The following is a 23,819-nucleotide window of genomic DNA, read 5'->3' on the forward strand; positions in this document are numbered from 1 at the left end:
CTGCCATGGGGTCCATGCCCCCTAGCTATGCCCCTGCATTATTTTATGTAGTGCCACACACTGGTATGATAGTGTGCATGAATACCGTGTAATATTATTATAATACTCGGGGGCATGAGAGTTATTGTCCCGGAGTTCAGCCATGGTGGGCATATGCCCATGTATGTATGTATATATGAGCAGCCAGCGTGTTACAGACAACCCAGGGGCGGCCTGCACGGCTGATGGATGGCACACAAAGCCTGGTACTCACAATGGGGGATACATGCACAGTACACACAGGGGACGGCTCCCCCTCCCATTGGCCGGCCGTCCGGGTGGGTGAGGGGCAGCGGAAGGTCCGGGCTCCGCCTCCTCCAGGACACGTTCTCATCACATACACACAGTGCATGCAGCAGACTGGGGGAGACCTGGGCCAGGCCCGGGACATACTGAGCACGGACAGCGGGACATGGGGCCAGGCGTGAAGACGAGGAGAGCCCGGGACTGAGCTGCGAGTATTCTCCGCCTCTGCTGCTGCTTGGACTCACATTTGGTGCACCGTATAAAACACCGGCTACAGCCGCACGGACCGGGAGTCTTCGCCGGGTGTCGCTAGGCCGCCACGGCTCCTGGCCGCTCGCTCGTCATGTTCGCCAAGGGGAAAGGCTCAGCGGTGCCGTCTGACGGGCAGGCCCGGGAGAAGTAAGTGGGGCTGGGGAATAGGGAGAATGTGTCCTCAGCCTGTAATGCTGCTGCTGCCTGTGTCTTTGTGCTGCCCCTCACCTATTATGTACCCACAGCACTGCCTGCGCCCCAACCAACATGTGCCCCTATAGTGTTGTCTGCTGCCCCCTAACCTTCGTTTACCTCTTGTAGACATGATTAATGCCCTCCCATTATGTACCCCCTGAATAATTGCTGCACCCCCATGTGCCCCTATAGTGTTGTCTGCTGCCCCCTAACATTTGTTTTTCCTCTTGTAGACATGACTGATGCCCTCCTCCCATTATGTACCCCCTGAATAATGACTGCACCTCCATGTGCCCCCATAATGGTTTCTGCTATGCCCCACCTTTATATATGATTAATGCCACCCACCCCTATATAAGTAACAGAATAATAACCCATTATGCTCCTGCACAATATTTACTGTCCCCCATAATAGTGCATGTATGTACCCCATTGTGAAGCTTTCTATTCTCTTAGCTACCGGATACCCCCTAGACATGATGGTGTTTGCTGTGTTTTTTCTTTTTTTTTTGTAACCACTCTAATTGTTTTCCCCCACTATCCTGTATCCCCACAGTAATGTCTATAGCGCCAGAGACCTTTCTATACCCCCATAGCAACATCCCGATGAATCATACATGTCCCACTGTGATGTCTCCTGACCACCTAACATATACCCCCATGATGTGTGTTCTCCCCCAGACCTTATGATCCCCAGCATTGGTGCCCGCTGTATTTTGTTCTGCACTGTGATGTCTGTGCCCCCCATAACTTCTGCTACAATTACTTGCCCCCATATCTCTGCCTGATGGTTCTGCATCCCCAAAGTGATGTCTTCTGCCCTCGTAATAACCTCTTCTGCTCCTCTCATTGCCCATAAAGTTGTGCTCCCCCGCTAACTTTCAGGTACTCCGCCAGTGATGTCCTGTTATGTCTTTTGCCTTCTAACCTTTGTCCCCAGATATTGCCCCCTCTAATCTTTTATATACATGCACGTACCCCCCTCTTCCCTCCACTGAACCCTCCCGTTCTGTATGCCTTATACCCCCAGCAAGTCCCTGATGTAACTGTACCCCCATCCAGGTACACAGTGATGTTTTTGTTTACTCCTCCTCCATCCTCAATATTTGTGAAATATTATTTACAATGTTGCAGAATTGTCTCTAACACTAACCACTGCTAATAAACTGGCATCGGCTCTGACCTGTCGTGTCTGTTCTTTGCTTTCGAAAGCCCAAATTCTGTTATTAGGCGCTGATCTATATAGCTCGCAGCGGCGTCTTGTCAGCCACACCCCTGAAGTGCCCCTTTTTGAATGAATATGGAGAAAGTCACCTGTGACAATTTGCCATATCCTCTTATGTCAGTGTCCACTTATGACATCTGGATAAATCCTGAATTTTCCTTCCGCCATGGACGGTGCTTATGTTTCCTCTTGTTGTTCTCCACCTATTATATAAAGTGTGGAGTTTCGTTCCCTCCCCGTCATGTGCTCCGTGTTGTCTTACGTTTGCCGTCCCTGTATCATGGGGCATGCTGTGCTGTGTACACCTGGCACTGCTTTACATAAGGGCCAGCACATTCTTACCTAACTAAGCTCCTTATTTGTCAGCTACTTTAACCTTAAAATCCTTTTATTTATGCCCCTTTTTTGTAATGGGGATGCCACCGCTGCTTGGTAATGGCTCTTGTGCCCGGCTGGCGGTCTGCTCCCCCAGTTATATTTATAGTGTTATTTGCCGCTTATGCCCAGTGACTTGTATACTCTGGTTTGCTACACTGGACAGTCTGTCATCCATATTTTAAGAAGCCTGCGAGTGGTCTCTGCTCCTGAGATTTGGACCCATGGACTATGAGAATGAGCAACACCTTCTGTCCGTCTTGTCCTTCTGTCCGTCTTGTAATCTTGGGCATCATGAGCCAAAAGACCATAGACCCAGATGCTGCTTGTGTTCTTTGAAGTGGGTCCTGTGGGTTCTTACTTTATTAGGCCTCATGCACACTACTAGAATTGTGGAAGCACCCATAGACTTCTATAGGCAAGTCCGTGCCATGATTGCGGACAAGGATAGCACATATTCTATATTTTGCAGATAACTTCTACAGCCCAGACACACATCTGTAAATATACGGAACGGTATCCATGGCCTATAGAAATAAATGGGTCTGCAATTAAAGTTGATGTGAGTGGTAACGATCTCTGAACATCCGGTATTCCTCTAATATGTAGTTCAGCTGTGGGGACTTTAAATTTCCCGCAACCCTGCATGTTATTTTTTACGTGTTTCCCACATTTTAGGGAACTACTATTTCTGCAGTTCCCAAATACAGCCAATCCTTGGTGCAGCGACCTTTTCAATTTGCAGCGTGTTCACGTATATTGACCCCCGCCCCCCCCCCCAATTTACCTCCGTGTTCCACGATCTACTCCGTCTTGTTAAAGTTTCCTCTGTTTTCATGTCCTGTCTTTAGTTCAGGTTTCTTTTCCTGTTTCCCTGGTATTTCATGTATCAGACCTCCCTCCCCCCTTTTTCCTTTGTACACTCTTTCCTTGATTCTGATCTCTTGTCCTCTCTGTGCTCTTCCCTATGGTCCGCGCTGCACATAGCATGAACCTGCTGCAGAAATCACCCCTGAGTAGTAGATCTATTCCACATGAAAAGTTGAGTAACTATGTAAATACATGACATTACCTATCTTGATATTGAGTGGCAGCTGGTATTATAGACCAGGGTTCCAGTCAACGTTCTCAGGCACGTCTGACAACAACTGTCAAGGCTGAGCTCCTATAATGCAAGGGGGGACAATTATTTTTTTCATACTTTGTAGTGCCTGGTATAAGGCTACTCTTCCCAGAATGCAAAGCACCACAGCAAGCTCTGTACAGACATTGAGCCAGGAATGAATGCTGGGAGATTTCAGCTCTGAAGCCTGCAGAACTGTGTATACAGCTCTGGACTATAATCCAGACTAATTTGTGATCAGTACAATGTAAGTAATGTATTTACAAGTTACTTAACGTTCTCTGTCGATTCATTCTATATATACACTGTAAAATAGTGTTTCAAATAAAAAACCAGTCTATGGGGCTCCAAGTTTTGCACTTTGAATTGATACATTGATCTACTTTCCATGTTCTTGCGTCCGTCCCCCCCCGGACTGTAATTATGGTTGATTTGATATCCTCTTACCAAAAATTGTCCATGTAGCTTGGGTCTTATGTTTTTTACATGCTTACTATAGGCTTTCTGTTTCTTCTAATGTTTTTGCAGCATCCTAGGTGTATAAGAAAGATCCATGATTATCTTTTCTTTTGTAGGCTTGCTCTTTATGTATATGAATATCTACTTCATGTTGGCGCCCAGAAATCTGCACAGACGTTTCTATCAGAGGTGAGATCTAGATGTCTTTATTGATATCCTGTAGGCCAGGGCTCCACGTATTCTTACACACGGCAATCATGACCCTGTAAGATCGCAACATATTGGAGTGCGATATCGCTGCTTCTGTTAACCTATGGGGTTTGCGTGACATTTAATTTGTACGTGCTTTTTCTTTCGCTTGTGATTTTCACAATGGCAAAGAATATGACGTTGGATTTTTTGCAAATACAAACTCAAGTGCACATGGTAGAGCATGTACATATGTGGTTTTATGAGCTCGCTTTCCTTCTAGGTTAACACCATTATCGATATCTCACTGTGATTGGCTGCAATCAGACAGTACATTAATTGTTGCATGTAATATCACCATGGAGCCTTGCCCTTATAAAGACCTGGTGTCGTTACTTTCACTTCGTTTTGGTTTACAGCTGGCAAGGAGCGAATGTCAGGTGCAAAAGTGCAATAACGCCTCCCTAGGCATCATAAGAGTTCAGTCCGGATTTAAACGGATTCCGCTTCTAAATTCAAGCAGAATCTACTGCAGTTCCGCCGGCAATGCATATAAATGGTGTTTTGTTTTTTTTCATTCCCTACTAACACAGTATTTTTTCCATTGAACAAATGGAGCTAATGAACAGGCTCCTGAACGCTTTGAAACGAGTCTTATGCGTATTGTTACATGTAGGACTAAATGCACTTCAGACGGAAGGACAGCGCTGGTGGCTCAGTATGCGAGGTAAAACAAGGACATAAGAGGTTCTCAGAACCTTTTTCTTTATGTACTTTAAACTCTCATACTGAGCCGGTCGCCCGGGACTGCGGGCGCACAGCACTGTGGACTTACTGCAGCGGACAACTGTATATATTATATAGACAACTGCCATATAAATTCTATAGTCCAGTCTTTAGTCAGTGCCGTGATAACTAGTGAGATCTCGTGGCTTTGCACTATGCCTACCAGGGTTTATGGGAGCACCCCTGGGAATATGGGAGCTGCGGGGCAGGTAGTTCGGACCTAACTTCTGCGGTATGTCGGATTATTTACGTATTCTGCGCGGACCTTTATAATGCATTTTTTCTTATATTTTTTTTTATATTTCTTAGTTATTTTTGTGGGGGCTAATAATTTTTCAGTTAAAATACATCATGCTCTAGCTATTCTTTAAAAATGCTAATAGGAATATTTTTACACTGCTAAAAATTATTTTGTGTGTGTGTGTGTGTGTGTGTGTATATATATATATATATATATATATATATGTATGTGTGTGTGTGTATATATATATATATATATATATATTAATTACACACATATTTGGGTTTTTCCTGCTTGTAAACGGAATGATTCTCATAGAAAAAGGCTCCTAAATTCAAGCAGAATCTACTGCAGTTCCGCCGGCGATACGTATAAATGGTGGTTTTGTTTTTGTGTTTTTTTTTTTTCTTCCCTACTAACACAGTATTTTTTTCCATTGAATAAAATGGAGCTAATCCTTGTGCGAATCCGAATTTTGCTGTTGCAAATCCACAAAAGAAATCCTGAACTTCAAGCGGATTTCTGCGGCAAATTTCATTGAATGTCCATGGCTGAATTTACTTCTGCAAATCCTGACCATGTGAACATGGTGTCAGTTTGCTGTATATGCAATTCCTTAATATCCGTGAGTAGGGCAGGACTAATGCCAGAAGCCAGGTAGTTTATGGGTTTAGGAGTATTTTTTTTTTTCCACCCCCGTAATCAAATTATTTAGAATAGCAAAATGTTGCCACTAAAACGGATCCCTTATGCGTTCTAGGGATTTAATTATTGGCGATCCCTGTAAATGTTTTCATAGCTTTTAATGACACAATTTTGGGATAATGCACTGCTTGTTTTAAATCAGATCGTCTTTATTAGTTGAAGTTTTCAAAACGTAGATACATTTCAATAAACCCCATACCCCCCCCCCCCCACCACCCGGTCCCATTCCAGGCATAATCGTACAATACATAGTCAACAACAGTACAATATCATAGGTGGCTACCACGCATGGTAGGGGGTCAAAGGCCACTTATACAGAATCAAAGCGACACATAACATGAATACTGTCACATTTCAATGTGGAGCGCATTAGGATACAACCCAGATACCAGTAACCTTTCCTTGTCTATTTCCTAAGTTCGGATAGTGCACTGCTTTACTCAGCCATGAACACAATCATGGGTCACCCATAAATAAAGTACAGTAGTCCGTTCCTAGGAAGTATAGGACACAGCCTTTCCTATTTCTGAGTGACCTCCTGTTTACATGTTTGGCAGTTCCCATCATGCGGTGCTGCCAGCGATCGAGTAGGTACCCACTTTTAAAGAGGTTGCCGTGAAGTGGCAAGTGGGCTTATACAGTTTGCTCAAAATGTTAACAAAGGACTTCATGTTCATGTTTATAAATGACGCCTAGCGGCTATAGATCAAAGTGTGGATGTGCGGTCCATGTCTAGTCTCAATGCTGATATTAATGTTTTACTGCCTGGGATATTGTCAATGGTTTGACTTTTTTTTATTTGTAGGATTTTAAATGCTTCATTCCCTTTTATTACAGATCAGGTGGGAGAAGAATATCACATTAGGGGAACCTCCTGGATTTTTACATTCATGGTGGTGGTGAGTGAAAGATTGTGAAAATTCGAGTTTTTTTTATGTATTTCACTTGTCTTTTGCATACTGAGGCTTCTTAATTCTTCCTACCTGGCATACTAGCTCAAGTCTCTGATGTCCATTGAATTAGAGGTTAACGGGTAACTAAAGTTTTGAAAAACTTTTGACATGTCATTGTGATATGTCAGGAGTTTTGATTGGTGGGGGTCCGAGCACTGAGCCCCCCACTGATGACATTTTAATGAAGTGGCAGATGTGCTCAGGTGAGCGTCGTGGCCCTGCGTTTCTGAACGGCTTTCTGCAGCGTTGTACGGGCTCAATAGGAAGTCTGAGTGTGTACACTGCTCCCTCAGGATTTTCGTGGAAAACCACCATTGCTTTTGCCGCTTCATTTTAGCGATCGTTGGGGGTCCCAGTGCTCCAATTAAAAATTCTGACTTTAAAGTGGCTCTGTCACCACATTATAATTGCCCTATCTTCTACATCATGTTATCAATGCTGTAATGTAGATTACAGCAGTGTTTTTTTTATTTAGAAAAAGTTATAACCTATTTTAGATTTATGCTAATGACTTTCTTAATAGACAACTGGGCGTGTTTTTACTCTTTGACCAAGTGGGTGTTGTACAGAGGAGTGTATGACGCTGACCAATCAGCGTCATACACTTCTCTCCATTCATTTACTCAGCACATAGTGATCTTGCTCGATCATGATGTGCAGTCACATACTCACATTAACGTTACTGAAGTGTCTTGAGAGTTAATATACATGACCCCCAGCCAGGACGCAATGTCTATTCACAATAAGTAAAAACACGCCCAGTTGTCTTTTAAGAAATGCATTAGCATAAAGCCAATATAGGTCATAACTCAGCCAAACTTGATCGTTTTTCTAAATAAAAACCACTGCTGTAATCTACATTACAGCGCCGATCACAATATGTACAAGATAAAGCACTTATAATGTGGTGACAGAGCCTCTTTAATGGAAAAAAAAAAGTTTAGATACCCTTTAACAAAATTCAGACTTTGCTATTTTTAAATTGCACAAAAACGCAATTAAACATGGTGTTTACATAAATGTGAATGTACAACTGGGTTCTCCAGGGCTTGTTGGATGTTTTTATTTGCGATTTTGTTTGGTGTGGGTTTTTTTTTTTTTTTTTTATATGCTGACCCCCGTACCTCTCCTTATTTTACACAGTGTATTTTGGGACCTGTACTGTGCTGCGCCGGAGCGCAGAGACACCTGTGAACATTCAAGTGAAGCAAAAGCCTTCCACGATTATGTAAGTAGTCCGTTTCTGAATATAACCCTAATTTGACATTGGCTAATCTAATATAGAGAAATCCTCAGAACAGAGGAAGTGTCGGGTCATTGTATGGTTTGCGACTTGCATGACGTGAAGAGCTATAACCACGATCTGTGTTCAATGACTCCACTGACCCCTTTGGCAATACATACAATAGTATCTCTCAAGTAGACGGCACTGTGTAGTAGTTGTGTGTACCTTTACTACTGATTTGCCATTTTCCGCTGTACTGATAGCATGGTAACCTGTCATTTCTATGCAGGCTTCAGCGTAAGGCTCGGCCTCTACAGCTAAATTTGGTCTACCACAACTTGCCCTCTGTTTCCCTATGAGTAAAAAGTAGAGTGACAATGACTAGAATTCTGATGTGGTTGGAATTTTTGTAACCCTCAAGTTAGCTGTGACTTTTTTTTTTTTTTATTTTTTTTTTTCCCCTCCTAGGGAATCCTTGAGGTTTTGTGAAAGTGGCTGTCATGCCACAAAGTATTGTTGTATCACTAGTTGTATTCACAGCTTGGGGATAAATGGTTGAAATTACGTTAATGAATAATTCACATTGACCATGGTAGATGATGAATTCAGCCAGGCCATGTGACATGCGTATACTGTATTGTCTGATGTATTGGTAAAGATGTGCGTTTATAGCTCAGCATTGTGGTTTAACTATACGCATTGGTTTTGTGTGTTGGTGACTTTACCTTGTTACCTAGTCTTTCACCAGCGCCCATCGATATTGGATTGTTGTTGGCAGATCCCACCGCTTTCCACAGGATCTTCCATCACATTGGGGTGATGTAGTGTGTTTTATTTCTGAAGAGTCCTCGGCTGTGATTATGCTGCCTGTATGATGGTTTTCTACATTAATGTGGATTTTATAGCACAGGCAGTTACTGGGGTCTGATATTGCTCGCCATTGCTTCCTTTCCTACTAATCAATATTGTATAAGGCAGCAATATAACTTGTGTAAACCATGAGGATATTAATTTCCCATACTCGCTACAGTGTTTTTCAATGCAGAATCATCCGACTCCATTTTTTTTTATTTGGTTGAGTTCCAGGTGCTTGTGTGCTGCATTTGCAATGAACTTGGCAGCGTCAGGGCTGGGGTAAACTATGGACATCTTGTGTGTTTGGGTCAGCCACTCATGCATGTTATTTTAATAGAATAGGAGGATAATCTGCTGTCGGGTAACCCCTGTTGCTGCTCATCTCTGGACAAAAAGAGCATAAAAGAAGTTCTATCAGATCCTCGTCGCCCCTGATTTCAGCCCACTTCAAGCCCCTCTAGACATTATTTTGTCAGCAGATCACAACAAAAATGTGCTGTCTATGACCGACTTGAGCACTCTCGGGCTGTGTTCTCATCTGTGTTCTGTTGTTCTGCTCAGTCATGGGAGCCAAAAAACGAGGATACCGGAAGTGCCAGATCCGTCGCATGATCAAAACCAACAGTGCCCGATGGAATCTATTAACTGTAATGGGTACCGCAATGGTTTCTATAATTTAGCTGGACAAAATAGCGCAGCATGCTGCCCTATTTTGTCCAGGAAAGGGAGGAAATCTGTGAGGCCAATCTGCTGACCAACCTAATGTGTATGGGGGGCCTCCTGACTTTTCCCCCGAAGGCAGATGTTGGAGGAGAGAAGGATCGGGCACTTGGGTTTCAACTTTTCCTGATCCTTTTTTTTTCTTGGGGGAAGATAAGCTGCCGCCAAAGGTGTCTAGCAGTGGCTTACTCCCCTTAATTGCACGCTTGGCCAAGCGTGTATGAGGAATTGGGGGAAGGATATGTTTTACACCACTACCTCGGGGTGTTGCACCACTGACCTGTAGGATCCGGCTACATTGGTTTTGGTAGTAGTCTGTAACCATGGAGACACATCGGTCTGCATAGAACCTGCTTGCACGAAACAGTTTTTTTTAGTTTTTTTATCGAGACTATTTGCAAATTTGCTTTTTATTTTAGATGCATTTGAGCAATAATAGAAACATTTGAAAACGTGTCCATAGCCTTTAAATTTAAAATTCAAAATTTACTAATTAAAATGAAGGCATATCGTCCATGGCCAATAGAATGTAGAGATCCTGTAACAACATTACACGACACTCTGAGATAGGGTCAGATATCACCTGTATCAGATGTCACCTGGAATAATTCCCAATAATCCATGTTTTTTCATCAGTGCATGGTCATATGACCACACTAAGAGGTTTCACTGGAGCCAGAAGTGATCCGGTGTGTGACCTAAGGGGTCGTGTGTCAGACTCCCACCCGCCTTGGCCAGCCATGTGGGTGGCCAAGCCAAATTATTTTGTCTATCCAGTCTCTGCGATGCAATCTTACAACTGTCCTGTGTGGTGTTTTTTTCTTTCTTTTTACAAAAACGACATTAAAATGTAATCACCAGGCCATGCTTCCATCCAGAAATCCCAGCAGTGATTTAATTTTATTGCGGTGTCACTTGTGCAGGTTTTGCTGCAGTATTTAGTTTCATTTTTGCATTTTAGGCGTTTACACAGCTTTGGGGTTTTTTTTTTCATGTGTTTCAAACTGCATAAAAAAAAAAACACCATTCTTCTTTTGGATTTTTTTTACATGGCATTTTTATTTAGTGTATTTATGTACAGGTGTTTTTTCCTGCAGTTTTTGAAGTTTTTTTTTTTAGAGAAGCCTATGAAGAAAAACTCCATAACTATAGCATGCTGAGTTTTGATTAAAAACGCTGTGTATGTGGGCTTTCTCATATTTTGAGACTATAAATTTAAATCTAGCTGTAGCGTTTTTGCCCCACAACGCGTCTAAACGCTGTGCGGGGGGGAAAAAAATAGTAGTCTGAGGTCTTGGGCATGTGTTACTTTAGGGGGGGGGGGTCAGTATTTAGTTTATATATATATATATATATATATATATATATATATATATAATATATATATATATATATTTATTTTTTTTTATTAGTAAATAGGGAGCTGCAATAAAGCTAAAAAAATAAATGAATAAATAAATCCGATCATGTGGACTTGGCATAATCTAACCTCTCTGGATGGGTCCATGAATTAGACAATTAGTAGTGTTGATGAAACATTGTTCTAACCGGCCGGTGGAAGATAACTTTTTAATATTTAAGTGTTTTTAGATTTACAATGAAATATTAATAGGACCAGAGTTGTATGATACGAAGTAAACAGTCTGTAAACAATACTGCAATTTCAAAGAGATTAAAATGTTCATTTGTGAGGTTGGGATCACACAAGGCTGTCTGTCCAGTGCTCAGCCCTCTACGCCCAGAAACCATAAACATCCCCAGATCCGAGTAATCTGGTTGTGACACTTCCTGACCAGGAAAGGGCATGAGTTGTTGTCATAGGGGAAAGGACTCAAGCACCCTGGTAGTTTATATGAAGGGTAGTGCCCAGACATATACCACACAAATACCCTGTGTGTATCCGGCCTTTAATTGGCAGTAAACAATGATGCCTTGTACAACTGATAACTCATGTTCTACAATATTTTTTAGCTTTTTAAATATTGCAGCACTGATATGAGAACTTTTCTTGAGGATGAATTGACATTTAGGTTGATGAGTCATTGCTTAGTCACTGCTAGAGCACCAAAAATCCCAATTAATTCTGGTTGTGACCGGATGCTGGGTTTGCTGCTGCCAGTGTAGAAAAAAAAACATTATACTGCTCTGATCGGAGATTTGATGTCGACGGCCACAACTGTTGAGATATTTAGAGAGATGCTAGTCTGGAATTCTGCCTTGTATACATGGTGTGTAATACGATCTTCCCTATAAGAAATCATTTTAGGCTGAGGAGAGGCGGACTGTCCTGTTCTTCAATGGAAGGGTCAAGAAAAATGTCCGTCCCCGATGATCCCCTCGCTTTTAAGGTTCTAGACTCTGCAGATACGTATACCTTCACACCATTCCTTTTTGATTTTTTTTTTTTTCAGTGCATCTAAAATGAACAATGAAGCAACTTTGCAATAGTCTTGGTTTAAAACCTTTCCTATCGTTTTGTGCATACAGCTCCTATGTGTCTTTATGGTAAGTCTACAAACCCTGTGTAGTCTGATCCTGCGGGCATTTTGCCATCTGCCTGTCCTCTGCTTCTTGATAACTTACCAAATGTATGTTATCCGAATGTAAGGAATAGATGTTGTGTAGCATGGCTGCAGCATTCGACTACACAGGGTTTGCTTTTAGTGTTTTACTGTGAAGATACATAGGAGCTGCATACACCAACAAATCGGAGCTCAGCTTTAATTTCTGAAAAACTAAAAGCTGCAGTGTGGTTGCTATTGGCAACACGACCAGTCTTGACAGTTTTGATCCTATTTGAGGCCTATTAATCAAAACTAACAGTAAAATTGGTCTTGTTGCCCATAGCAACCAATCAGAGCTCAGCTTTCATTTTTCCAGAGCAGCTTAAGACATTTTAAACTAAGCTCTAATTGGTTGCTATGAGCAACAAGACCAATTGACTGTTATACAGTTTCGATAAATGAGGCCCATATGGCCCATAGATATTCTTTACACGGCCAATCATTGGGTGAACGTGCGTTTGTTTGAATGATCGTTCCCAATCATAGACCTGTGGACCAGGCAGCGATCAGCCAGCGAATGAGCAAACGCGTTCATCGGCTGATTGCATCTTATATAGTGCCATAAAAATCATTGTTTACGCGAGGAGACAGGACTCCATCTGTATGGGGACCAAACGATCGTATTGACGATTGGTCGTCCCCATACACTTTGCATCGGCCCATGTAAAGGGGCTTTAAACGAGTGTCGATAACAGGTCTGTCGGTGCTCGTTCAAAGGCCCTTTACATGGGCCGATGTAAAATTTATGGGGACGGCCAATCGTTAATACGATTGTTATGGGCCAAAATCTGCCTGTGTAAACCAGCCTTTACACCCCTCTTGGTTTTTATGTCTACAATGACCAAAGGTTGTAGATCTCCAACCCAGGGGGTGCGGTGCTCCCGGCTCATAAACCCTCCGTTATCTGTTTTTATTGTTCTTGGTCAAGAAAACAAAAGGGACGCAGAGCCGTTCACATTTGCAATTCTTTGCCTCCACACGGCTAAGAACAAAAAGCCTCTTTTACATGGGAGGTGACGGACAGCAATAAATCAGTGAACCAGACTGGAACACCTCTGCCCCAGTATCTTCCTCCTGTTACGGGGGCCCCAGCAGTCTGCCCCGGACCAGCATTGTGCCGCCTTGCATCTCAAAATGTAACACCCCTGTATGCTGCTGAAAACTCAATATCAAATTGTGGCATGTACACGGATAGGATGTGGCTGATCATATTCTAACGTGATGTGAAATACTTTCCCCATCCCCCTCCCCAGGAGTGCCGAGGTCTTCATCCTTCACAATGTTTTGCTGCTCTGCTATACTGCCATTGAGGATTAGTTGGACTTGGCGCACAGGTGTCCTGTGGAGCAGATGTGGATTAAGCTGCTGCCTTCTGTACAACGCTGCTCACATCCCTGACCAAACTCGAGCTTTCCTTATGCGGTATTTGGTACTTGGTAATGTTTCGTGCATATGGGCTGGCCCTGAGCAAGTTGCATTGTATATGTTGAGTTTTAAACCCTGCGAAGTGGACGTTACAAGGACATGAGTTATGCAGACTTTTTCTAGCGGGGACTGTTCCAATACATGTAGCAAAATTCCGGATTGGATCAGATCATAGGAAAGGATTCAATTATATTCACAGTCTTAGATGATAGGGCACGGAAAGACTTTCCCTGTGCATGTGCTACGTTAATATTAGCGAGGGGCATGACTAATTACTACTCCTCCCCCCCCCCCCCCACCTGTCCTCCATAGGGGACAGTGTGATAATGATCAGAAGCACTAGGGTTTATCTGAACAGGTAAGTATAGCTTGCATGAAGCACCACGTAAAGTTTCCTCTATAAACAGTTGTCCTATATGGAGGATCGAAGCCATAATTGAGTCTCTGTCCTTGTATCCACGAAGATACTACAAAAAATCCAGATAATTTATTATATTATGCTTCAGTGCAAAAATAAAAAAAACTTTGCTGAGAACGACCGTACCAGTCCCAAGGTTCCATGCATGCAGGTGAATGAAAACTTGGGACTGGTACGGTCGTTCTCAGCAAACTTTTTTATGTGGATCAGATGTTTCAGTCCTATGAAACAATGGGACCTATGCAATTTTTCCAATGATTTATGTATTTTGTATTTTTTGGTTGTGTGCTCTGTGGATTTTGTATTAAATTGATCAGGAAATTATATTGTAAAATAGTAGCAATGTCACGGCGACAATAGGCGCAATTAAATGTAGTTACTGTTTAAGTAGCTTACACAGGATGTGCACAACCTTCTTGTACATGCTGTGTGGACCCTGAACTGCTCAGGGAAGGCCCTGCTCTTCTGCTTTGATTCGGGACCTGCAGGGCAGCTGAGTGCTGTAATACTCCCTGCCATATAAACCACATAAACGGACAATATCTGCTGATGAGAAAGTGGTATTCGTGGAGGCGCAGGATTCACTGGTCACTCCTTAGTTGAAATAAACAAGTGGTGGCACTTCTGTGTAAACTAAGCCAGGTAATACAACCTGTGTCTCATATCCATGATGGTGCCAGGGCGAGAGAGAATCATAACTGGGGAACCAAAGACAAGTCTCCCCAATTACAAATAAATCAGTATTTTCTACTCTGGCTGTTAGAAGGGGTCCTGTTCAGAGGAGCCCTGCCACCCACTATCAATGGGATTGTATGAGATTAGGAAAACATGGCTGTCCTCTTCTAGAAATACACTTGTCCGTGGGCTGTGTGCACAGATCAATGGAACTAAGCTGCAATACTACACCTAGCCCGTGGACAAGTGTGGTGCTGTTTCTGAAAGAAAGCAACCATGTTTTTTTTAAAACCCCTAAACCCCTTTATTTGGCCTAACATACAGCCGAGTCACATTATTATGAGCACCAGCTAATATCCAGAGTAACCGCCGTGTGCAGCACGGACAGCAGCTAAGTGGGCTGGGAGTGACTCAATAAGGTGCTGCCAGGTTATCTCGGGTATCTGGAGCCATACTGACTGCAGTGCATCCCACATTTGCTAGAGGATCCATAGAGCGAACAAGACGATCAAGGTGGTCAATTGGGTTCAATCTGGCGAATTAGGGGGCCAGCGAAGTATTTGGATTCCACCTGCCTCAGGGAACACAAACAGCATGTATGGGTGGACGTGATCTGCAACGATGGATTCATACCCAAATCGTTTCAGAGAACCTTCCACATGGATGAGTGGCCCAGAGAATGGCAGGAAAAAATTCCCCAGACCATAATGCTGCCGCCACCAGCTTGTGTTATTCCAGCAATGGTTGCAGGGTGTTTGTACTCTACTTTTTCCTAATGCACCTTTCTCAATATAGGAACAGTGACCATCCGTCTGCTTCGGATCCCCATACGCATCAGGGTTCGCTGAACTGTTTTAGACACACATCTGGTAGCCCCCTGGTTGATTTTCACGGTGAGCTGCCCACTGTAGCATGTCGTTCGGCCCTTGCGCACCTTCGTAGCAGACGTTCACCTTTCGCGTCAATGGCACGTGGTGCTCTGCCGTTTCCACATCTGTTATTCCCAATGGTGCCATTTGTCCACTCACGATATACTTCCGCCACAGCAGGATGCGAACAGTTAACAAACTGCGGTTGTAAAAATACTGCCAGCCTTGGCCCGAAAGCCAATAATCATCCCTTTTACACATGGCAACATCGAGTGATATGTGTTCAGACAGCCTATCGCACATCTTGTATACCCACCAAGCCAGCCACGGCACATCACTCCCTTCATGGGCTACATGATGCCGACATCCAAAGTAGGAGGTGGTCATAATAATGTGACTCTACTGTGTATATTGCATGTCTAAAGGCATTCCAATAAGCGTGCGACCTCTTAAAACCCGGCTTAAAAAAGTTGGCTGAAAGTATTTTTTAGTCCATAAAATGCATGGTACAATATTTGGTGTTTTTGCTGCTAACGTGGTGTTGTGAAATAGTTAGATCTTTTTTACAACTGTATAAACATACATTTTAACAGATGAGTTTTCTCTCTAGCTGTAATTTAACCAGATTTTCCTATTTGTAGTATTCAGTCATCGCACACACAGCTGGTCAGACTTTTGCGATAAGCGCAAGGTTGCCTGCGCGGTGACTAATGCTGTGATTTTTTTTTTTTTCTGATTTTTTTTCTTGCGACCTAAAGTTGCTATATTGAACAGGAATACGTATCATAATGGGGGAAAAAAAAAACCTTATGACTGAACACTACAGATGCAGATTATTGGTATGAGTGCAAATTGTAGCTAGAATCAGCCAAAAAAAACCGATGTCCAACCTAAAGCCACCTGTAAATATTTGCAGTGTCTTGATCCTTATGATAAAGGACTAATGTAGAAGTTGGTAACTGCATATAGCGCTGGTACATAGATGATGTGTCTATGTGTTAGGTATGTCAAGACAAAGGTGGGGATGACATTCTTTTGTGCTGAGGAGATAAAAATGAATGCTTGTCTCCCCTCCCCCAGCATGCATCTAGAGCGAGAGAACAATCCAGGAGATTAGGGGTAGGGACTCTGAACTTCCCATCCTCCGTCCGGCTCGGGCACTTTCTACATGGAAAAGGCTTTACAGCTCTACCCCCAGCTCCTTGGTAGTGCTATATAGGGTGCATGGTTGGGCAGCTCAAATAAAAATGGGAGGTATTTCAGGTGCATGTAACCCTAACCTACACAGGTGATTTCTAGTAGAATGATTGCACTCTAGTCCTAGGTCGGCCATACACATTCAGCAGCCGTCAGCGGAAAAGAGACGTTCTTCAAATCCCCCATAAACATGAGCGGGAGACCTCTGGCGCCTCTTATCTTTCTATAAATTGATGGGTTAAAATCCAACCGGTCTAATCCCCTGTTCTCCTTATGAGAGACTTTGGGGGACTGGTCCGCCATTGTCTGAACACCTCGTGCTGAAAAAAATCTACAGTCAGCCTGATCAGTTTGTGCTGTCTAGGACTGACTGTTTTACGCTATTGTGACCCCAATTATTACTCTCCGATTTGAATATTGTGAGAAAATCAACTAAACGGTCATTCGTTTTTTCAGTGTGGAAGGAAACAACAGAAACCCCAGCACTACGTACATATAAATTATATTTCTTATTTTTACATGTAAAAAGATAACAAAAACACTGGCAAAGGGGAAAAAAATAAAAGATAAAAGATCTTGAACTAAATGTCTGACACATGGGGGTTTCACCATTTATCAAATCTATTTCTTGACAAATCTTAAAACACATGTGTTTTCCCCGGGACCTGAACTTCACACATTATAAACTCACAAGTCTTGAAGTTTCAATAATCCACTGTCTCATATTGGATTGAACTAGACAGCCGGTATCTTGCTTTCCACGTCTGTGCTATAAACAAGGCTCTATGTATTGCCAAAAACTCCAATGTTATTACATCCAGGTCACTGGGAATACCCAGAATACAAAGTTCCAATGTTGGTTTTCTATTTACCTCAAACACTTGGTTAATATGTGATAACACATTGCCCCTCCACTGCTTTTCATGTTAAAGGGGTATTCAAGTTACAACAAGTTACCCTCTATCCATAGGATAGAGAGTAACTTGATGATCAGTAGGTGTCCGACAGCTGGGACCCCGACCAATCAAGAGAACGGGGGTCCTCGTACCCCACGTTTGAACGCTCATGCGCACTGCCGCTCCATTCATTCTCTATGGCAGCGCCGGTAATAGCCGAATGCTGTACTCTACTGTTTCTGGTAAGTTAGCCCCCTATAACCAGAATATCCCTTTTAAGTTGTTACGTACTGCCTTATTCCTTGTACAAGTCCAGAACCAAGATCAACATCTGTGCCGCTCTTATTGGATAAAGTCTTATTCACCCGAACGTGTCCGTTTTGCGCGTGTAAAAAACGCAGCGTTTTTCCTGCGTTGCAGTTCCGTGTGACATAAGTGTATGGTGCGTGTCTGCGGTTTTACGCGCGTATGTCACGCGTTTCACGTCCGCAAAATAAACTGAAGGAGGTGTTTTTCTTTTTCAAAATCATTCCTTTAGCAACTGTTGCGTGGATTACGCACAGCACACGGATATGCGTCCGTGTGCTGTCAGTGATTTTCACGCACCCATTGACTTCAATGGGTGAGTGATGCGCAAAAAACGTACACGTGTAGGACATGCAGTAAGTTTCACACAGCGGCTACGCTGCGTGAAAAACACGGAATGTCTGACCCATTGACTTGCATAGGTCCGTGTGGCGTGCGTTATTTTCACGCGCGTAACACTGACGTGAAATACGCTCGTGTGAATTAGGCCTAAGAGACATGGTCGTCCCGTTTTGGACATTTCGCTCAACCATTGCTTGTAAAATTAACGCAAACAACCGCTAACTGTAGCTGAAAATGTGATCGGCCAGGTTGGAATTTTTTTGCTGTGGTTGGCCGTGACTACTTGTTCTATGATGTGATCGCCCAAATTCGACCGATCAGTTGCCATTCTGAGTCAACCCCAGGGAGTTGTGTGTTTTTGTTTTTTTTTGGTTTTTTTTTGGTTTTTTTTTAAACTGACTGGGCCAGGTTTTTTTCTATTCTGTAGCTGGTGGGATCGTTCGTACGAATGATCCCATGGACGATTGATCGGCCGGTTGTATGGCCAGATTTATACTTCGGAGGACACTGTCATATCGGTCTGCTGACGTAGTGTAGTGATTACCTCAGATAATGTTATTGATGTCGTGTAAATGTCGGCTTTTGTATTAGACCATGGATGGATGAATTTCACACTCCTTACTGGGTATAAATACAGGTTGTGATGATGAGCATTGTGTCTGTAGTGCATTGAGAGCTTATATGCTGCCGGCATCTGAGCTTTACTTTCTATCCAGTAAGAACTTGCAGGTATTTGGGAGTTGAATATAAAACTTTTTGAAACACAATCCCCAAACTTTATAATGCTGCTTCATATCAAATCACCTTGTCCCATTGGGATCAGTCTATATTTTATACTATATAATAAGTTAAAATTTGATGGTGTAAAAAAATAAACTTGATTTGGTGTTTACGAGATCATACAGAAATCATCTGGTTTCAGGGACATGTCCTTTTTCATTTGGAGCATGGTGTCCCATTATGGCCAAATTCAACTATTAAATAGAAAATGGTTATGGTCGGGCTAATGGAAGAGAGGTTGTGCCTGTTCTTTGCCCAGCCGTCACTGAATGCAATATTGAGTCCTTCGATACACCCACAAGCTCATCTTTAAATGCCCTCATTTATTGTTGTCTGTCTAAAGGCCCACTTATGTGGGCCACGTATCGGGCCAATGAGCGTTTATACGAACGCTTCTTCCTGATCATTGCCCTGTGTAAATAGGACGATGATCAGCCAACGAACGAGCACGTTTTTACGCAACAATAAATATTATCGTTGTTGGCACCTAGCAACGATCGCTCGTCCCCATACATAACCAATCATTGCTCCTTGTGAATAGAGAAAACGAGCGCCGATCAACTAACTGTCTCTTTGATCGGCATTTGTTTTCACTGCCCATATCAGGCCGTGTAAGAGGAACCTTAGTGGGTCTCCCTCTTAATATAAGGTGATACTTTCTCTTTACTCTCATGATCAGACGATGGGCAATACATCATTTTGTGAGTCTGGTCTACGAACACCTTCCTAGATGTCCGTGAGGCATCCATTCTGCCTCTGGACAGGCCCATGACTCCTAGATTATCTTCTGATAATCTGAAGACTTGTTCTCTTGCGAAGAATACCATAAATCAGGATGCCAATGTAATGTTTCTGCTACATTTCATGTAAGTATAATCAGACTGCAGTTTTGTGGCGGTCTCGAAGACTTCACTCTACCAAACCAAACCATGCCAGTAGTTTCCAATTTCTAACTTCAGGTGGGGTCACTACAAGGGATAGTATAGGTCAATGTGGTTGGTACCTGTAGCCCACAAATTACTTTCATTTCTCCACTGGGATGGGTGGGTCCCATGTATACTATGGCTACAATCAGTCCATTATTGGGGTGGCAGTCCCAAGACACAATGGCGTCTTGCTAGGATTTAAACTGATACAATTGTAAGTTTTTCGCTGTAAAGCCCTGGTTTTATGCATAATGGTTTTTCTGTTCTATAGAGTATAATGGAGCATGTCCGCACATGCATGGCCACCTTATTTTCTGCAAGTGTAGGACACAGGACTCCTGTTCTTAGTCCTAGTGGTAAAATCTTTGTAATATCCTATCGATATGCCATAAATGTTTTAGTCGCATGATAATCTTATATTTATCAGTAGAGTACTATATTCATATTGAATTTCGGGATTATATTTTTCTTTTGTCCGCAAAAAAGGTCCTACCGTCAGTGTTCGTATTATGATTTCACTACTCCTAACATGTCTGGCGCCTGTCCCTCATAGAGGGGTTTTTGAGCATGTGGGTGAGGGCAGAAGGGCTCATATAATGCCCGTTCATAATCGACAACTGCGTGGAATTTGTCTTGGCCATTGCCTTTGCTGCGCCCTTTATGTTGTTGTTGTCTAGTCAGCCCATAGAACGGCTAACTATATCTTCTAGATGTCTGCACCCTCTGTTGGGTAAAGCATCTGGGGTCTCATGTATAAAATGAATGCCGTTTTTATATATGGTTTGGGTCTGAAAGCTCATGGACTTTGGAGATACTTGAGCGATGACATTTTCGACCGAGGTGATTGTTATCCTTTTGCACACAAGGCTTAAAGCTGGCTGCTTGTAGGGTTGTACTGCAAGAACTAGTCCTGTGATCCACCAAACTGGACGATGTCTCTGGCTCTTCAAGTTAAATGGTTATATCCGTTTCTTTTCACCATTTAAATGTGTGGTCTGAAGGGGAATGCTGACGAGGGATTTAGCAGTCATCTTCCGACCCCCTTCTATTTTGAGGGGACATTTTAGGCGTTAGACATACAAACTCATAAATGAAAATCAAATTTTATAAGATGTAAGTGAGGGTGAATGCTCTAGTCTGTCAGATAATTCATGTAAACATTTGGTCACTGATACCAGACCTATTTCACACGTTTATGGCCATAAATTCAATCAAGCATTAGGCACAGTGAGAGGGATGTGGTGGGTGAGGGTCTCGAACGGTCACTGACTGTGCTTGAGAGAGTGACCACCTTCTGTGTGACCTGGTGACCAAGAGCTAGTTTAATACTAATATGGCTGTCAGGAAGTCTGTGTCAGACAGCTACTTCCTGTCCTATAAACTGATATCAGGTGATACTGGAGGACATATGACTGAGCTTACAAAAAACGGCACAAAGTTGCTACACATAAGGAGTCGGGAACATAGTGACGTTAATATTTTCTGGTTAATTGAAATAAAATAAAAAAATGTGTGTGTGTGTGTGTATATATATAATTTGAGATAAAGATATATCTCTGAAGTACTGTGATCATTATATACAAATGCCTACTGTAAATAGATACTGGATAGCAGTAGCAAAAATATGTGCTTGACTTTTTTATGGCCTGTTTGCATGAGGCAGTTGCAGAGTAGCCAAAGTTTAATTGAGGGTGCAGTCACACGCGGCAGATTTGTTGCAAAAAAAATATCTGCAACTGAAAATCTGTTCCATTCATCTAAATGAAGCTTGCAGAAATAACACAACTTAGATGAATGGAACTGCTTTTCAGTTGCAGACAATTTCTGCAACAAAATCTCCTCCATGTGACTGTAATATTGATGGCCTACTTAAGATAGGCCATCAATATCAGCAGCGTTGGACTGGGGTCCTTTGGGCCCACCAGAGGGAATGATTCTGGGAGCCCATCCACCATTTCTACAGAATATGTGCACATCCACTTATCATTGTACACATAGGACATATCGTCCTAATAGGTCAATAATGTCTAGTAGGTTATTTGTGAATCACCCATAAGAAATAGACCCTAGTGGTAAGTCCTTGGCTCCAAATGGGGTTGTCTTCTGCTAGACCTTTTAGGACCCATTATTGAGTAAAAGTCTGGGCCCACCGGAGGATCCTCTGGTAGGCCAGTCCGACCCTGAATATCCAATCGATCGGTGGGGGTCTGACTCCTGGGAACCCTGCCGATCAGCTGACTGTGTCCTCTTGTCTACTAGTCACAATGTCCTACATTTGGTAGTTGCTGAGAGTGGTATTGCAGCTCAGTCCTAGTCACCCCCACTAATCTGATATTAATGGATATCCTAAGGCTAGCCCATCAATATTTAAGGGCAGGAAAAGCCCTTTTAATACTTCAGTTGACAAACGGAACAATTTGCTTCCATGCCTGTAACTTACATGGCCAAATATTTACTTTAAAACATTTTATTATTATTTATTTCTTTTTATTCTTAGGCCTCATGCACACGACCGTAAAAACTCCCGTTATTACGGGTCGTAATTACGACCCGTAATAACGGGCTCATAGACTTCTATTGGCGACGGGTACCTTCCGGTTTTCTCACGGGAAGGTGCCCGTGCCGTTGAAAAAGATAGAACTTGTCCTATTTCAGGCCGTAATAACGGCACGGACAGTCCATAGAAGTCTATGGAGCTCTCGTAATGACGGGTGGCTACATGTGTGCACCCGTCATTACGGCAGCGTTGCTAAGCGACGTCAGTAAATAGTCACTGTCCAGGGAGCTGAAAGAGTTAACTGATCGGCAGTAACTCTTTCAGCACCCTGGACAGTGACTACCGATCAGTATAAACCTGTAAAAAATAAGACGTTCATACTTACCGAGAACTTCCTGCTTCCTCCAGTCCGGTCTCCCGCCCGTTGCCTTGGTGACTCGTCCCTCTCGACATCCGGCCCGACGTCCTGGATGACGTTTCAGGCCATGTGACCGCTGCAGCCAATCACAGGCTGCAGCGGTCACATGGACTGCCGCGTCGGGCTGGATGTGAAGAGAGGGACGCGTCACCAAGACAACGGCCGGGTAAGTATGAATTTCTTTAACTTTTATTACAGAAAGGGCTGTCCCTTCTCTCTATCCTGCACTGATAGAGAGAAGGGGCTGCCGATTAGTGCAGTGCTATTTTGCCGCCAAAAACGTGCCCGTAAATACGGGTGGAATACGTGTGACACCGGACCCATATTTACGGGCACGGGTTCGTAAATACTGGTGCAAAACGGGTGGAATACGTGTGACACCGGACCCGTATTTACGCCAGTATTTACGGGTGGGAAAAAATACGGTCGTGTGCATGAGGCCTTAGATTGTTTTGTACATTTACAGTGCAGTGATCTTTCCTAAAGTCAACCATACACATAAGATAATGATTGGTTGCATTATCCTACCAGAAGAGACTACAAACGGACTCCCTGGAGCTTTGAGCAAAGTGGCAAATGTTTGCTCGAATTATGCCATAGATGTCGTTTCGGCTGACCAAATTATCCATCCTGGCAGTTCACATTCTCAGCAGCCACCAGACACGCCGACCGTCCATTGTCGCTAATTTTTTCAAACGATGGCCGGCTGAAAGGGCCAAAATCGGAAATTTCGGACAACTCTAATCTCATGTATGGCCAGTTTAACAATTATTCCTTTGTGTAAATAGGCCTTTAGCTATATGCCATTTTTTTCACCTTTTTTATTTTTTATTTTTTTTTATAAGCTCAAGATTTACATTTCATAAATCCAATGTTACTGTGTTAGATTTACGCACATAACCGTATTACAGCTGCGTA

The 23,819-nt window shown here is 42.9% G+C and overlaps 1 protein-coding gene across 7 annotated transcripts in view; it reads left to right on the top strand.

The window, feature by feature from the left end:
- The first annotated feature begins 231 nt into the window (after positions 1-231).
- SSBP3 (single stranded DNA binding protein 3) overlaps positions 232-23,819 on the top strand; it is a 40,881-nt gene continuing 17,293 nt past the window's right edge. For 2 of the 7 annotated variants that reach the window (XM_075833022.1, XM_075833018.1), the window contains exons 1-4: positions 234-684; positions 4,031-4,103; positions 6,673-6,734; positions 7,932-8,016. In XM_075833022.1, coding sequence (XP_075689137.1) covers positions 629-684; positions 4,031-4,103; positions 6,673-6,734; positions 7,932-8,016 — 276 coding nt within the window. In that variant the 5' untranslated portion in view covers positions 234-628. Of the gene's footprint in view, positions 685-4,030; positions 4,104-6,672; positions 6,735-7,931; positions 8,017-23,819 lie in introns of all 7 variants that reach the window. The other 5 variants (XM_075833017.1, XM_075833020.1, XM_075833021.1 and 2 more) reach the window with 4 other exon arrangements.

The sequence above is a fragment of the Rhinoderma darwinii genome, chromosome 7, assembly GCF_050947455.1.
Source record: "Rhinoderma darwinii isolate aRhiDar2 chromosome 7, aRhiDar2.hap1, whole genome shotgun sequence".
In the NCBI taxonomy this organism is placed as follows: domain Eukaryota; kingdom Metazoa; phylum Chordata; class Amphibia; order Anura; family Rhinodermatidae; genus Rhinoderma; species Rhinoderma darwinii.